General features: G+C 37.6%; 1 protein-coding gene across 1 annotated transcript in view; it reads right to left on the bottom strand.

Annotated features, from left to right (window-relative positions):
* SLC25A36 (solute carrier family 25 member 36) overlaps positions 1–16756 on the bottom strand; it is a 37009-nt gene extending 20253 nt beyond the window's left edge. Inside the window, exons 1-2 of the mRNA XM_077756694.1 lie at positions 16479–16756; positions 3741–3905 (exon numbers count right to left, since the gene is read on the bottom strand). Coding sequence (XP_077612820.1) covers positions 3741–3905; positions 16479–16519 — 206 coding nt within the window. The 5' untranslated portion in view covers positions 16520–16756. The remainder of the gene's footprint in view (positions 1–3740; positions 3906–16478) is intronic.
* Positions 16757–17105: the final 349 nt, after the last annotated feature.

Genomic DNA, 17105 nt, shown 5'->3' with positions numbered 1-17105 from the left:
TTCTACTATAATGTGCTTTTCTCGTTTTTCTTACTTGTGAACATCTTTTTTTCTTGACACAACATAGACTGATAAATGATAATAAAAAAAAGAACTCCAATCTGATTCTTTCCTAAAACGTTTAAGGACTACAATATAATTTCTACATTTATTTTCATATGTTCATGCTACTCTTATCTTCAATATCCTCCATGTTATAATCTTTGCCATCAAATTCAATTCCCAATTAGTTCATCCATGAGCTACCTGAGGAAACTAAGGGGTAGTATTTGGGGTCCTTTCTTGGTATAATTCTCAGTACTGCAGAATTATCTCATTCAACCATTCCTGTGAAATACTGTCAAAATCTGTCACCCTAACCTCCTTTAGGCTACTAAAATGGTTAGTCTGTTACCATTTCTCTATTCAGTTAACATTTACTATATTGAATATTTACTATATAAAAACTGAGCAGACTAAGGAGATAAAAAAGAAGGTAAGACACCTGCCACTGAGAAATTTGATAACCAGTTGTGGAAAAAGGAATTATATTGAAACAAATGATTCAATAGACTCTATTAATAAGCAAGTACTATATAAGATAGATAAACATGCCCAGCAGGGAAAGCATGAAGAAGGCTTTCTGAGGGTGAGTTACTAAGTTTCGAAGGCGAGAAGAAACAGACTGAAAGAGACTAGCTGTTTTTAACTTAGAGTTAATAGGCTAGGGCAGTGGTTCTCAACCACCTATACACTTGAGAATAATTTCTTAAAAGTCAGTTGAGCATAATGGTTCAATAAGGGCCTGAGTTATGGGGCCAGACTTCTTAACATGAAGCCCAATTTTGGTAAATGACTAGTTATAAGAACATACAGTAATGACTTTTATCTTTATTTACAGCAGTAATAAGCAGGGAAAAACACTACTCTTTTTTTGGGTTACTGTGAGGAATAAGTAAATAAATACATAAAGAGCTTAAAAGAGCACCTGGCTTCCAGTAAGTACTTGACAAATCTTAATATTGATTACTGGCGGAGTATTTTTTTAAAACGCAATTTCAGCATGGGTGTTATATGTAAGTGATGAATCACTAAACTCTATTCCTGAAATCATTATTACATTATATGTCAATTAACTTGGATTTAAAAAAAAAAAAAAAAAAAAAAACTCTTCCCCCGTCCCCCGACCCCAAACACACAAATTTCTCTGATCTCACTCTCTAAGTATTCTGAATCAATAGGTATTGGATAATGCTCAGCAATTTGCATTTTTACCATGCTTCCAGATGACTGAAACAAGTGATATGGAACCACTTTTGATAAAACTAGACAGAAGCAGAGTTAAAAATAACAAATTACAGAACACGTTTTGAAGATTCAGTACTAGTTAGTCTTTTCTGTATCATAAATCCCTTTGAGAAATTGAGGGAGTTAGTGTTTTTTTAAAGAATACACATTTGCCAACACTCAGAATTTTGCATATATTTTCATGTAACTGAGAGAGCTCCTGAAGTTCATCCATGAGCTACCTAAGGAAACTAAGGGAGCTCAGCAGGGGTTCCCTAAAGTTGCTGGTTAAGAAACCATGAAACACGTCACTCACTAGGATGGTTTTAATAAAAAAGACAGACATAGTAAAACAAAGGTTGGTAAGGTTGTGCAGAAACTGAAAATCTCATTCACTGGTGGTGGGAATGTAAAATGATACAGCCACTCTGAATAACAGTGTGACAGTTCCTCAAAATGTGAAACATAAAGTCATCATACGACTCAGCAATTCCACTCCTAGTATATCCCCCCAAAATGAAAATGCATATCTCTATAATAGCTCTATTCATAATACTCCTAATGTCTATCAACTAATGAGGAGATAAAGAAAATGTGGCATATACCCATAAAATGGAACACTTGGCAATAAAGATACTTGTTACAACATTGATGAACCTTGAAAATATTATGCCAAATGAAAAACCAGTCATAAAAGAATTGTATATAATCCCATTTACATAAAATGTCCAGAAAAAGCAAATCTATAGTGACAGAAAGTAGACAGGAGGTGCTTAGGAATGGAGGATGGGGGAGAGAAACGGGGAAAAATGAGAAGTGACTGCTAACAGATAAGGCTTTCTTTTGCTGCTGCTGCTGAAAATGTTTCAAAATTTAGAAAGTGATAATAGTTGCACAATTATGTCAATATATTAAAAACAACAAATCGTATACTTTGCATTGGTGAATTTTATGGTATGTGAATTCTACCTCAAATAAAGATGTTAAGAAAAATTTAAAAAACATGCCATGAATCAGACTGACTGGGACAGAGCCCGAATAGGGAAACAATTAGAATGAGAGTAAAGAGACGTTAAGGCAAAGAATGCAGACTTGGAAGTCACCTTAATACTGAAGATAGGTGAAACATGTTAAATTAGCTCTTATAAGAGGACCTGAGGGGCGCCTGGGTGGCTTAGTCGGTTAAGCGTCCGACTTTCGCTTAGGTCATGATCTCGCGGTTCGTGGGTTCGAGCCCCGCGTCGGGCTCTGTGCTGACTGCCAGCTCAGAGCCTGGAGCCTGTTTCAGTCTGTGACTCCTCTCTCTCTGACCCTCCCCTGATCATGCTGTCTCTCTCTCTCTCCTAGAAATAAATAAAAAATATTAAAAAAAAAAAAAATAATAAGAGGACCTGAAAAACTGAGAAATTAAAACTAAGCAGAGAGGGTCCTCCTACTGCTGAGGAAAATCAGAGAAAGCAAATCATTGAAAAACAGAATAAAAAATATAGTATTGTCACAAAGGTCAAAGGAAGAAGTTTAATGAGAGATAATTAATGGTAATCAAGGGAAAATAATATTTAAATAACCTATTAATAGATAAAATATTGTATTTTTAATCAAAATATTATTACTAATCAGGATTGATTATACTCTTATTCATCAGATATTTATAGCATTCATTAATTGGTAACAATTTTACTCTACCTCTACGCTTAGTTTAAAAAAATAAAAGACTGATGAAATCTTTTGGTAACTATGGTAAACACACAGTATGAGTTTATTTACTACCACAAAATAAACACTATTGAACTAAGTTCAAACAGATCATGTCCCGAGTGACCTGATAAGGCAAATACAAGTTACATACCTAAGTTTGAACATGTAAAACCTAATTTCAGTAGTTTTGAAATTTGAAATCCAATTTGCAACATAATGAAGTATGGTAAAATATAAAAACAAATCTTTTTCAAACCACCAAGAGATGTCAAGCAAACACTGAAATGTCTTTTAAAATCAGTAGATCTCTGCTTTAAATCCCAGTTATGTTTCAGTTATATTAAAACCACAAACTGCCACTAATTGGATGTACTTACTTGTGCCAGTACATCAGTACTTGAAAATTAAAAGCACACACAAAAAGAGTTAGCATTTAACAATATCACATTTCAAAGATAAATAAATAATCTAAACAGAATACCTTTATTATACTGTTAGAAAATAAATCCATTGGCTAAACGTAGAAAAATATTACAAATACACATGATTTGGAAATAATCTTACATTTTATATTATCCAACTACTACTCTTCTCCATTAGGGATAATCGTTTCTGATGAATATAATGGAGTAAAAACTATTATTAAGTTTGTAAAAAACCTTTTTAAACGTGGCAGAATATAAATGAACAAAACACACAGGCATCACTAAGGTAAACAGACTAAAAAAACAAAACAAAACAAAACAAAAACAAATTCACGAATACTGTGCTCTCACTTTAGGCAATGGAGAGGTCCAGGAGACACTACTCGGTTGACACTGGCTCCAGCCATGGTGTTTAACTGAACTTCAGAGATATAAAGTGTCACAGAAGATGACTGCAGCCGTGTTTTTACAACTTCCAGTGGACATGTCAGAATAGCGCCTACTGTACCACCACATCTAGGAAAAAATGAACAAGTCTACTTAGTATACACATTTAGACTGTAAAATAAGTGAGCAACTGGGGGCTTCACCAAGGCACAAAAATGTAAGATTTTTTTTTTATTTTAGAAGACTAAACAATTTTAATGTTTATTTGTCTGCATACAAACACCCTTAGTAGCTAAAAAGAACAGAGCCAGGTGTGTCTGAGGCTCAGTGAGTTAAGTGTTCAACTTCTGATTTTGGCTCAGGTCAATGATCTTATGGTTTATAAGTTCAAGCCTCTCATGGACTGAGTCCCCACATGGGACTCTGCAATGACAGAATGTAGCCTGCTTGCAATTTTCTTTCTCCCTCTCTTTGCCCTTCTCTTACTCACAAGCATGTGCATGCTCTCTCTCAAAAATAAACTTAAAAAAAAAAAAAAAAAGAAAAAGAAAAAGAACTGAGCTTAGGTTTTACCTAGCAAGAATAACTAAAGAAGACTCCCAATGGTGGGTATTGTTACTAAAATTTACTATCAGTCACATAGTTTGAAATACTGTTCTAAGTGTTTCTTTGGTGCTCCTTGCCCAGATATTACCTGTGGCTTTCTTGAAGCCTAGACCACTGTTTGAGCTATATCCTCTCTCTCAAATTCCTATCCTATCTTTCAAAACTCAAGAAATGGTCTTCAGAGCAATAAAAATGAACCACTCATGGTTAATCATACATTTCCTATTTTAAGTATTCAAATACTCAGAAGTGTTTTACCTACAAAAAAATGACATAGGCAGGCTTAGCTAGAAGAATCCCATTTAAATAAAAAAACTGGATAACCAATAAAATAATGCTCTTAACAAATGACATCATTTAAACTTTTTAAAGCAACTTAAGAGATAGGCTGAATAATTATTCGTTTTAAATGGAAGAGGACATAATTAAAGCATTAATAGAACTGCTTTCTAACCACAGGAAAATCACTGAGGAGTGCTCTTCCCAGTCAAAGCAGGCCAAATCAGAGGTAACCTGGGCCTCCAAGATGGCCATTAAAGGAAGAAAAAGAAAAGAAGCCCACCAGAGAAATACACTAAACAATTCTACCGCTGGAATTAAAAAAAAAAAAAATTTATACATATATATGTATATAGATAGATAGCTATAACACACATAAAAAACACATAATTAAAAAAAAGGAGGCATGGCCACAATATCACTCCAAACAAAATTTAGGACAAATTCTCAAATAAGGTATTTTATATTGATGTAACAGTACATGCCATCAAGAAAATAAAACCAGGGGCACCTGGGTGGCTCAGTTGGTTAATCATCCGACTTCGGCTCAGGTCATGATCTCATGGTTCGTGGGTTCAAGCCCCGCGTCAGGCTCTGTGCTGACAGCTAGCTCGGAGCCTGGAGCCTACTTCCAGTTCTGTATCTCTCTCTCTGACCCTCCCCTGCTCACGCTCTCTCTCTCTCTCTCCCTCTCTCGCTCTCTCAGAAATAAATAAAACATTTAAAAATTAAAAAAAAAAATTTATGAGATAAAGTGAAAAGTACAACTTAAAAAGAGAACATCCATATGTAAAATAAAACTTGACTCTTACCTCGTACTATATTTAAAATATTAACTCGGAATGAATCATAGACCTAGATGTAAAACATGGAACTGTAAAGCTTCTAGAAGAAAACATTTGGAGAAAAATCTTTTTCACTTTGGGCTAGGTATATTTCTTAGATAACAACCAAAAAAAGCATGAATCATAAAAGAAAAAAATTGATAAACTGGACTTGACCAAAATTAAAAACTTCCACACTTTGAAAGAAATTGTTAAGAAAATGAACAGCCAAGGGATGCCTGGTTGGCTCCGTCAGTTAAACATCTGACTCTTGATTTTGACTCAAGTCATGTCTCACGGTTTGTGAGTTCATGGGTTTGAGTTTGAGCTCTGAGTTGGGCTCTGTGCTGGCAGGGCAGAGCCTGCTTGGGATTCTGTTTCCTTCTCTCTCTTTGCCCATCCCCACTTGCTCTTGCTCTCTCTGAAAAATAAACATTAAAAAAATGGAAAGACAAGCCACAGTCTGAGAGAAAATACTCGCAAAACACATATCTGATAAAGTGCTTATATTCAGAAATAGAACTCAATGATAAACACAACTCAAAAAGGCCTGGAACAGACACTTCACTAGATGAATGCAAATAAACACACAAAGGTTTTTCAAAATCATTTATTAGGGAAATGTAAATTAAAATCACAATGAAATACAACTGACATACAACAGATCTACATGTAATGTAGATCTACATTAATAGATGTAGGTCTATTAATGGCTAAATTACTAGGAGTCAGCCCTGTGCTGTCAGTGTGCTGCAGCCAGATATAGGGCTCAATCTCGGAACCATGAGATCATGACCTGAGCGGAAATCAAGAGTCAGATGGTTACCTGACTGAGCCATCCAGGTGTCCCACAGCACCTGTACTCTTAATAGCCCCAAACTGGAAACAACCAAAATGTCTATCAACTCATGAAGGATAAACAAGTTATGGTATATCAGTATAATGAATTATTACTATCCTGCAATAAAAAGCACCGACCTGGATCAACCTCAAAAGCATTATGCTAACTTTAAAAAGTCAGGGACAAAAAGGCTTTTATTTTATGACATTTCTTTTTTATAACTTTTTGAAAAAGGCAAAACTAGAAGAACAGAAATAGATTAGTGATTACCAAGAGGTAGTAGAGTGGGGAGGAACTGACTGCAAAGGGCACAGAAGAACTCTTTGGATAAAAGAAATGTTCTATAGCTTGATTATAGTAGTAGTTACAGTACCTTATATAATTGCTAAAACTCACTGAATTATACAATTAACAAAGGGTGAGTTGTATTATATGTACCTTGGTAAATCGGATGAAAAAACTGAGTATGTGAAAACTAGTAAAAAAATGTTAATGAACTATTATATGAAAAATGTTAATAGTTATATGAACTACCTGAAATTGAATATAATTACATTATGTTAAAATCTTAATCACAATGAACTTAATGTTTCCTAAAAATTCCACTTATAGCTTTAAATAGGAAATTAAAAAAATTAAACTCCAAAAAAGAAAAGATCAAAACCATAATTATATTGTCAGAAATCAACATATCAACTAGATAAATAATAGGGCTGTAAGAGATCTGAAACAAAATTAACTAGCTCAAGGAAGACTATTCTCAATAAACAAGGAACAGATATTATTTTTAAAAAGCTAGAAATAGGCTTAAAACCTCATTACAGTTGACTCTTAAAATACCATGTGGGTTAGGGGCATCAATTCCCCCCACCCCATGCAGTCAAATATCCACACATAACTTTTGACTCCCCAAAAACTTAACTACTAAATAACCTACTGTTGACTGGAAGCCTAAATAGCATAAAGTTGGTTAATACATATTTTGTATATGTGTTATATACTGTATTCTTACAATAAAACTAAAGAAAATGTTATTAAGAAAATCATAAGAAAAATACATTTGCAGTACTGTACTGTATTCATCCCCCCAAAAATCTGCTTGTAAGTGGACCCTATGCAGTTCATATCCATGTTGGTCAAAGGTCAACTTTATATAAAAGACCAGAAGCAAAATCTTAAACAGAAGCCACAAGTTTGGTTCTGTTCACTGTTGAGGGCTAAGTGGCAAGAAATGTGAATTATCACAGTACAGGCTGTAGTATATGTTGCAGAACTGAAGACAGCCTATGTGGTAAAAACACATTGTATTCACACTACAATAGTGGTTTACTTACAGCAAATTATAGCTGTTTTTAATGTGAAGTTACCTGGCTTTTTTAACTACTTAGTATATTTACTTTGTGTATTTATTGAACATAAAAACCAAATAGGCCCAAAATTTTAATAACCATGCCTATTTGTTTTGGTTTTATATTCTGTAAAATATTAAAAAAATGTATTGTTGGGTTTCCCAATGAACATGAATTACTTCTATAATTAAAATAAATAAATATAGGTGCACCTAGCTGGCTCAGTCGGTGGAGCGTGCTACTCTTGATCTTGAGGCTATGGGTTCAAGCCCCACATTGAGTGTAAAGATGACTTAGAAATAGAATATTAAAAAATTAAAATAAATAAATAAAAACAAAAAGCCAAGGTAGCACGTAGGCCACGATTCCTGCCCTACTCCCAGTTCCAAGAAAATAAACCTATTATACAAAGAAAACAACCTACTGGGGGAAAACAGTCTTCTTGTAAAGATGATACATGATATAACCCATGTACAGTATTTTATGACATAGCACACAGAAAATACTTAAAAATTATTACCTTCTGAAGTTATCATCATCTATTACCAATAGCAATACCTAATATACTATAACTATTACAACTACTTTAAGGCCATACCACAGACAAGATATATATATTATGATTCCTAAAAACATAATTCAACAAGTAATGAGGATCTAAATTGTACACAGGTGGGGGGTGATGTAAGTAGGTGTTCAAACAAGCACTCAGGCTGTTCTGAAGCAGTTTTATGGTACAAAATGCAGTAAGTATGCAAGCACAGGGGTGACACTCCAGTATCTCTCATGCTGCTTTTATCTTAAAGTCATTTAAAATTATTATGCAAGTTGAAATCATTAAAATTGATGCAGAGAAAAAAAGTACTGGAGTCAATAAATATTTAAAATCTCTACTTTAAGAAAACAGGGATTAACTACAGACTATTTCTAGTCCATGTCAAATATCTCAACTGTGTAAAGAAACATACCACACGGACAGAGAACCATTAANGAGGGCACTTGTGGGGATGAGCACTGGGTGTTATGTGGAAAACTAATTTGACAATAAACTATTTGTAAAAATAAAAAAAAGGAAATGAACAAAATGTAAGATTTCAAGCAATGAAGCAAAAAGGAAGGGGTAACTGACTTAACAAAGAGAAAAAAAGGCTTGCAGGCGGAAACACTAAAGGAAAGCAACGGTTTTGCCCTGCAGAATCTGAAACACCTAAAGATTAAGGGCATGAAGTAGTCAAGATGGAGTAAAGCAAAGAACTGGAAATAGAAGGGCTGGCTGATAGGCTATATAGTGAAGGTGGGATACTGGGTGGGACCTACCCCTCCCCACCCCCACCCCCACACACAATGAGTAAAACTATGCTCCCGGGTAGAAGCTTAAATCTCCAAAGAACATGAATTTAGGAATCTCTGAGGTCAGGGTGGCTGAGTGACTCAGTCAGTTAAGAGTCCAACTCTTAGTTTTGGCTCAAGTCATGATCTCAAGGTTCATGGACGAGAGTCCCAGGTTCAGCTTGAGATGACAGTGTGGATCCTGTTAGAGATTCTCTCTTTCCCTCTCTCACTGCCCCTTCCCTGCTGACAGTCTCTGTCTCTCTCTCACTCTCTCTCTCTCAAAATAAATAATAAACTTAAAAAAAAGTGTAAAAGAATCTCTGAGGTCAGGTTTCACAGGTAGAATCAATAGATACTAGAAAACCCTACACCAAGTTGCACTACTATATCTTTTAAAATATTGGAACAAAAGGGCGCCTGGGTAGCTCAGTTAAGTTAAGCGTCTAACTTCAGTTCAGGTCAAAATCTCACAATTAATGAGTTCGAGCCCTGCGTTGGGCTCTGTGCTGACAGCTTGGACACTGCTTGGGATTCTGTCTCTCTCTCTGCCCCTTCCTCACTTGCTCTCTATGTCTCTCAAAATAAAACAAATAAATAAACTTAAAAAGAACAAAAAAATAAGGTGCAAAAACAAAGATCTCATCAACTTCCACAAAGAATAAAAGGTCACATACATTAAAAAAAATAGCATCAGAATTCCCAACTGCAGATTACTTATTCTAAAATTCTGTACCAAACCTAACTGTCAAGCAGAAAGAATACACTTGCATACAAAGAAATATTTAAGAAATTTCCTACCTTGTACCTTTTCTTATACAGCTACTAAAGAATGTGTTCTGTGAGTTAAGGGATTAATCTAAAAAGGAGGGATTATACCTAAGACTAATACAATGTTATATGTCAAATGATATCTCAATAAAATGGGAGCAGGGGGATTGAATTTAGGAATAGAATGAATAACACAGGAGAGGGAGAAAGGAATCCCAAGAAATGTCAGGATTAGAAAATAACCAGTCCAGAAAGGATTCGGGTAACAGAAAAGTTCAGAGGAATGAAGAACTTCAGGAAAAAGACTGACAGATGAATATATTTGAAGATATGAAACTAAATATTCAAGTACTCACATTACTAAGCACTTTTATTTAAAAAAAATTAACATTTATTCATTTTTGAGAAAGAGAGTCAGAATGCAAGCGGGGGTGGGGCAGAGAGAGGGAGACACAGAATGCGAAGCAGGCTCCAGGTTCTGAGCTGTCAGCACAGAGCCCAATGCAGGGCTCAAACCCACAAACCATGAGATCATGACCTAAGTCAAAATCAGGCATTTAACCCCACCCAGGTGCCCCAATAAGCATTTTTAAATGTGCACCAATTATTAACTCCAAGGGAGGAAAAATAAAGTTATTCAAGAAAGAAAAGGTCAACAACTGAGCCCTACTGTCAATAATATTTATACTGTCACAATAAAGTAAGCACTCATCACTGATTTACCCAAAAAATTGTGATGTAACTAACTATATAATGAGAGGATGGAAAGATACAGGAATTAGGGAATGGTTTAACTAAATCCTCATCTATCAGAACAGAAAGTATGAAGAAAATTCCACATAGCTAAGACATATACTAAGTTCCCACTAGGAAGGAAATGTGTGTATGGGGTGGGGGGAGAAATTGGGAATGCTGATTAATAAAAATATTAAGGCAGCTTAAAAATATGCATATATTTTTGAAGTAATTTTAGTCAAAACTCCAACAGTATTTGTTTTTTTGAACAGCAGGGTTTTCGTTTTTTTTTTTTACAGCACGTGGCTGAGGTTTCTGGGACCCACTCACTGGACAAATGAGTATATGGTGTGCAAGCGTCTTGGACTGAGTACCCTAAAATAAATCTGGAATCTTGACCACTTCTCATCATGTCCATCCTGGCTAAGCAACTGGCCTCTGGTCTAAGTCTAATTAGAGTTTAATACATGAACCATGCTCCTGTCTTAGGATATCCATTCTAGCTGTTTCGTCTTCATATTCTTGCCTCAAATATGAGAATGGGTTACTACCTCACCTCTTACCTTTGCTTACTTGTCATTTCTCAGTGATGACCTCTCTGATCACCATAGAAAAAATCCCTCACACTGGGTGTCTCAGTCGGTTGAGCATCCAACTTCAGCTCAGGTCATGATCTCATGGCTCGGTTCAGGAGTTCGAGCCCTGTACTGGGCTCTCTTGAGGTCGGTACAGAACCTGCTTGGGATTCTCTGTACCTCTCTCTGCTCCTTCTCTGCTTGTACTCTCTGTCCATCTCTCAAAAATAAACACTTAAAAAAAAAAAAAAAAGCTCTACACTCACTCTATCCACCTCCCCTGCAATACTCTTTTCTACAGCCAATGCATTCTATCACTTAACATACTAAATACTCTAAATATTTTATTTACTTTACTTTATCTTCTGTGTTCCCTGATGCTACAATGTTAGCATCAGGATATCAGCAATTTACATACACTACTATAACCCCAACATCTCTGATAATGCCTGTGACACAGCAAGCACTCATGTTGATTGAGTAAGTGGACACTGTAGCGTTTGATAACTCCGGATTTAAGAGTTAAGAGACCATGTATTTGGCCCAACTTCCTTATTCTTCAGATGAGGAAACAAAAATCCTGCAAGGGAAAATTAGTTGCTTCACATTCATAGTCAATTAAAGAACAAACCAAATCTCCTGATTCTTAGTCCAGCTCTTTTCCTTTCAAATCTTTGACTTCAATCCACAAGGAATATTTTACATCAAGGTGCAGCATATCCCCAGGCACAAAAATTTTGCAGAATATTTATCTTATTATTTTTAAAATGTTGGTTATAAACCAAATTGATTTAATAATCCACTAATGGGTTGCTATACAATTTGAAGCATGCTGTCTATACTAAATTACATGCGATTTAACCAGGAAGGATATAAGAAGAATTTTGTTCTTCTGTATTGGTACTATTACATACCTTAAGTAGCTTGGGGGTACATGTATTTTTTTACACACTGGTCAATTTAGTGCAAGATTAAAGCAGCATGCTAACTTAACAGCTGGAGAGTAGGAATGATGCATACTCACCTTCATAAATAAATGGATGTGAGTACAACTAAGATATATTAAATATATACTATTTTCTCATTTATTAATCTGTAAGATTTGGACAGCACAATTATTTTATTAAGCCAACCAAGTTATAAAACAGTTTAAAAAACGACTAAAAAAATTAAAAAATATTTTAAAAATATTCTATATAAAAATCATAACATTTAAAATTGTTTTATTCTAGCCTCCCACAAAGAAAGTTTCTTAGCAATGAATACTGATTTAAATAGTTTGCTCACTATTTATAGTGAGCAAACTCCTCATGAACATTAATTTGTACAACCAATATAATGTTTAAAAAATTTAGCAAGATAGGGTTACCAGGGTATCTCAGTCAGTAAGCATCCAACTCTTGATTCTGGCTCAGGTCCTGATTACAGTTCCTGAGTTCGAGCCCTGCACCCCCGCATCGGGCTCTGTGCTGACAGTGCAAAGTCTGTTTGGGATTCTCTCTTCTCTCTATCCCTCACCTGCTCACACACATACACTTTCTCTCAAAATAAGCATTTAAAAATTAAGTAAAGAAAAAGTTTGCAAACTAGAAATGTATAACATAGCAAGGCTGGAAAAATCCAAGATCAAGAAGGCAATGCATAAGATCCTGCCATCTAGCTCCAACAACATGGATGAATGTGGAAGACATACTAGGCGAAATCAGCTAGGCACAGAAAGAAAAACACTGCATGATCTCATTTATATGTAAAATCTAAAAAAGTCAAACAACATAGAAGTCAAAAACCATGGAAGGGTGGTTAACAGAGGCAAGACGCTGTGAGAAATGGGAAGGTACTAGTTAAACAGTACACAACTATAGTTACGTAGGATGAAGAAGTCTAAAGTTCTAATGTACAACATAATGATTAAAACTAATATTACTGTATTGAATACTGGAAATTTGCAAAGAGTAGATTTCAGATGCTCTCACATACAAAAAAAATGTTAACTACATCAGATGTTATGTTATAATCATTTCACTATGCATATTTACATCAAATCATCATGTTGTATACACCTTAAATATACACTATTTAAAAAAAAAAAAACCATGTGAAGAAGCTCCTTGGTACTGATGGCTAACAATCATCAGTTGGAAGGGTTGATAAGTCATACAGAGGCTTTCTGACATCTTCAGGTCTCTCTGGTTCTACATTCCAAACTGCCTCTCACACTTCCCCTTACTATCCCCAATCCAAGTGCCTTAAAGCAGGCTTTCACTTTCTTTTTGCCTTCCAACTGGTCCTGAGTCCCTCTGATCCAGTGATGTGACCAATGACTTAAGATCACTTGCAAGGTATCACCAACGTAATTTGCTACTACTAATAATAAACTACTAGACTGGATGCTTTTCTGTTAAAGGAAAAAGTTACAATTCAAAGTCGCTTGCTCATTTGCTTTAACTGCATTGATCAGCAAGGAAAGAATAGCCAAGTTTGATAGTTGGAAGAGCATACAGGTTCATTATTCTACAACATCAAAAAATCTAGAAATGACAGTTTCCAAGGTTTATTCCTCCTTTTGGAGACAATCTCTCAAAGAAAAAAGAAAACTGCCTCTGGTGCTGATACTATAACAGACAATATATAGTTCTATTAAAGAATTTAAAAATAAATTTCATACTGCTTATATCTTCACATACATACAGTGTTATTGAAAGTACAGCTTAGGGGGCTTGGGCAGTCAGTTAAGCATCCAACTTGGGCTCAGGTCATGATCTCACGGTTGGTGAGTTTGAGAACCACGTCTGGCTCAGATATTGGAGACTGCTTCAGATTCTATGTCTTCCTCTGTCTCTGACCCTCCCCCACTCATGTCTGTCTGTCTCTCTCAAAAATAAACATTAAAAAAATTTTTTAAGTACAGCTTAAATAAATCTTATCTACATCCTTTTCGTAGATTGCCACGAGTTGCTTCTATAACTTCACTGATGTAACCAATGACCTTATAAACTCTGAATATGAACTCTGGCAAATACAGTTGAGACCAAAGAGTGCCCTAAAGAAAGCATAAGTTACATATAGGAGTATGTCACTCAGACCCAAGGTCCAGCATTGGTCTGTTGCAAATGTTTCTGATTTAATAACACAGCTACTAGACTATTAGAAATCTCTCTGAAATCCTGATAAACTCTTACTTGAATATAATTATAATTATCAGGAAATGATCCAAATGTCCCATACTCAGACAATTTTTGCCTAAGGTTAAATGCCATTGTGAAAGATTATTTAGTTTCTAGTTTTCTATGAAGAATGTCCTGAAAACAATGCCTAAGTAAGCAACTTTAATATTCAAAAAAAAATTCAACATCTCCAATCCAAATGAGAACAATGTGACCAACACAACCCAGTGTGCACTTCCACAATGCTTAGCATACAACTTCCAGGATATTCCTCAAAATTGACTTTATATAATATAGAGACGGAAGGATCTGTTAGAGATTATTTTTCTCTCATTTTACATGAATGGAAAACTATCTGACCTTGGGAAAATCAATACACCTCAGTATTTTTCCACATTTTTAAGTGGCTGAGCCAAATAATCTCGACCATCCTTCCTAGTTCTGCTGTTTCTCAAAGTGATGGGGGGGGGGGAGGAAGATAAACCAGGTTTTACTGCAACAAAGTATGCAACCACATATAAATGTAAAATCAAGAGATGCAAAGAAAGGGAATTTACAAGGCTGATCACCTATGTTGTTGTATCAGGCCCTACATTCCAGCACCTCCTAATTCTCCAAGTAACCTGTAAATGCGGGTTCTTTGGGGGAGGGGAGGCTCCTAAATCTTATTGGTTTTTAGATGCTGCAAACACTCTCCATTCCTGCCGTTAAGGAAAAATCTAACAAGGAGAGCCTTTACACGTATTAATGACAAAAAAGTGACTGATGACCTTAATTCAAACTGGGAAGTCAATGCAATCAAGCTAACACTTCAAGTTAGCGTGCCCCACTTTTAACAAAACTTGATATATGAATCTTGAATGCAGAGTAATAGAAATGATAGGACCTAGGAAGGGCCTTAGAGATCATATAGTATACCTTCCTCACTTTACAAATGAAGCAATTAAAACAAAAGGTCTTGTCCATTTTTCATTCAAAATAGCAGCCAGAAGTGATGCCCGGTCTCCTAACTTTCAGATATTACCTTGCGATAGAATTACAAAAGGAAGCCCAATTATTTGCATAACAAGACACCTTTACAAGAACACCTACATAGCTAATGTCTTTTTAAAAGAAAAATGATTTCATTTGCCAAGATTATTGTTTAACATATTAGAAATATGGATCATTGGTAAAATTATCTATCAGAAAGGTGGAGAGTACATCACCTAAACTTGCCCTCATGGATTAAAAGAAAAAAATTTTTTTATGCGAGAACAGTGACTGGTCCATGTTTCCCATACCAAAGGAAAGTATTACCATCATTGGCAATAAAGTCTTAAAGTGGTCGATTTTAAAGCAAACTGTACGCTTTAAAAGGATGAGACTTTATATAGTCATGTAGACAGAAAAGAGCCTCAGCAGAATTCATCAAAGCCATTTTTTTTATTAACATGATCCTACGGATAAGAAACTCTTAAACTTAAAAATTCTAGGATGCTCCCAAGTAATTTGGAAGGAATAAACCTAAAAAAGAGAGTAAACTGGCTCAACAAAATATCTACAGGCTTTAGGGTGGCGATCAGGGAACTGAGACTTTAGGCTTAGCCCTAATCTCATACACAGTAACTATGGCCAAAGCATCTGACCTCTCCCTACCCCCGACTTTCTCCTTTAAGCCGACGAAATGCACCGGGCGTGCAAGAGGGTTGGTTTTCACGAAAAGAATCTGACCCAAAGGCACTGCCGCTTCGCACCGCATCTCGAAACCTGAAAATTTTCCGAGAGCGATAAAGCTACAGTTCCAGCGGGCAAGCGAACACCAAAGCCGCCCCGCGGGTGCCGGAAGCCCCCCGAAGGGCCCACCCCGGCCGAGCGGGCCGGGAAATCGGCTCCCCGAGGTCCGAGGTGCGGCGTGAGCGACGTGAGGAGGCCTCGCAGCACGCGCGGCACCGGGGGGAGGGAGGAGGCGGCCCCGGCGCCCATTTTGTCCTCGGCCTCCGCACCTCCGCCCAGTACCCCCCCAGGCCTAGGAACGTTTNCCGAGCCCCGCCCCCCCTTCAACCCCCAACCCTCCCGGCCTCGGCCCCCTCAGCAACCGTGGCTCAAGGCCCTCACCCCTCCCCGCCCGGGCCTCACCCTCTTGGCCCCGCTGGCTGGAGCCCCCTCACCCCTCTCGCCCGCGTGTCAGGCCACGGCCTTCAGACCAACACCCTCAGCCCCAGCCCGCACTCCCAGAGTGGACCGTACCCCCCGGCAAACAGATGCACAAGCGTGTCCCTCTGGCTCATTCTCTCTCCCGCATGTCCTCCGGGCGCTGAGGCGGGACGCGGATCCAGCCACCCGCGAAGGCCGGCAGCTTTAGTCCCGGGCTAACACTGCACAGTGCCCCAGGGACGGCACGGGGCCGCTAGCGGAGACGCGGCTGCACAAGGCAACCGGCGCGGCCCTCCCCGCGGCGCTACAGCCGCACCGCCTCCCGCTCCAGCTGGGCGCTCTCCACCAGAGCCGGAGAGCGGCGCGGCGGCGGCGGCGGCGGGGCGAGGCTGCGCGCCGAGGCTCAGATATTCTGATGACCCCCTGACATAAACAGAAGCTCCCATTGGTCTGCGCCGCGTGACGTCATCTGGCCGGCACACCGGTTTCANAAGGGCCTCGAGGTGGGGCAGAGAGCGTGTACCGAGGGTAGTAGGTCACCGTGCTTTTGCACGTAATCCAGGGGCTCGGAGGCTCCACCAGATGCCGCCTGGGCCCGTCAGGAGGCGGGCTGATGGGACCCCCACTCCGGCCCCGACCACGCGAAAAACTGCCTAGATTCCCGGTTCGCCCCCGTGTCCGTCTCTGACTTGTTTGTTTTTTTTTTAAAGACTATTTCTT

The sequence above is a fragment of the Crocuta crocuta genome, unplaced genomic scaffold (assembly GCF_008692635.1).
Source record: "Crocuta crocuta isolate KB4526 unplaced genomic scaffold, BGI_CrCroc_1.0 scaffold337, whole genome shotgun sequence".
Classification (NCBI taxonomy): Eukaryota; Metazoa; Chordata; class Mammalia; order Carnivora; family Hyaenidae; genus Crocuta; species Crocuta crocuta.
This window is presented reverse-complemented; position numbering and strand designations above follow the sequence as displayed.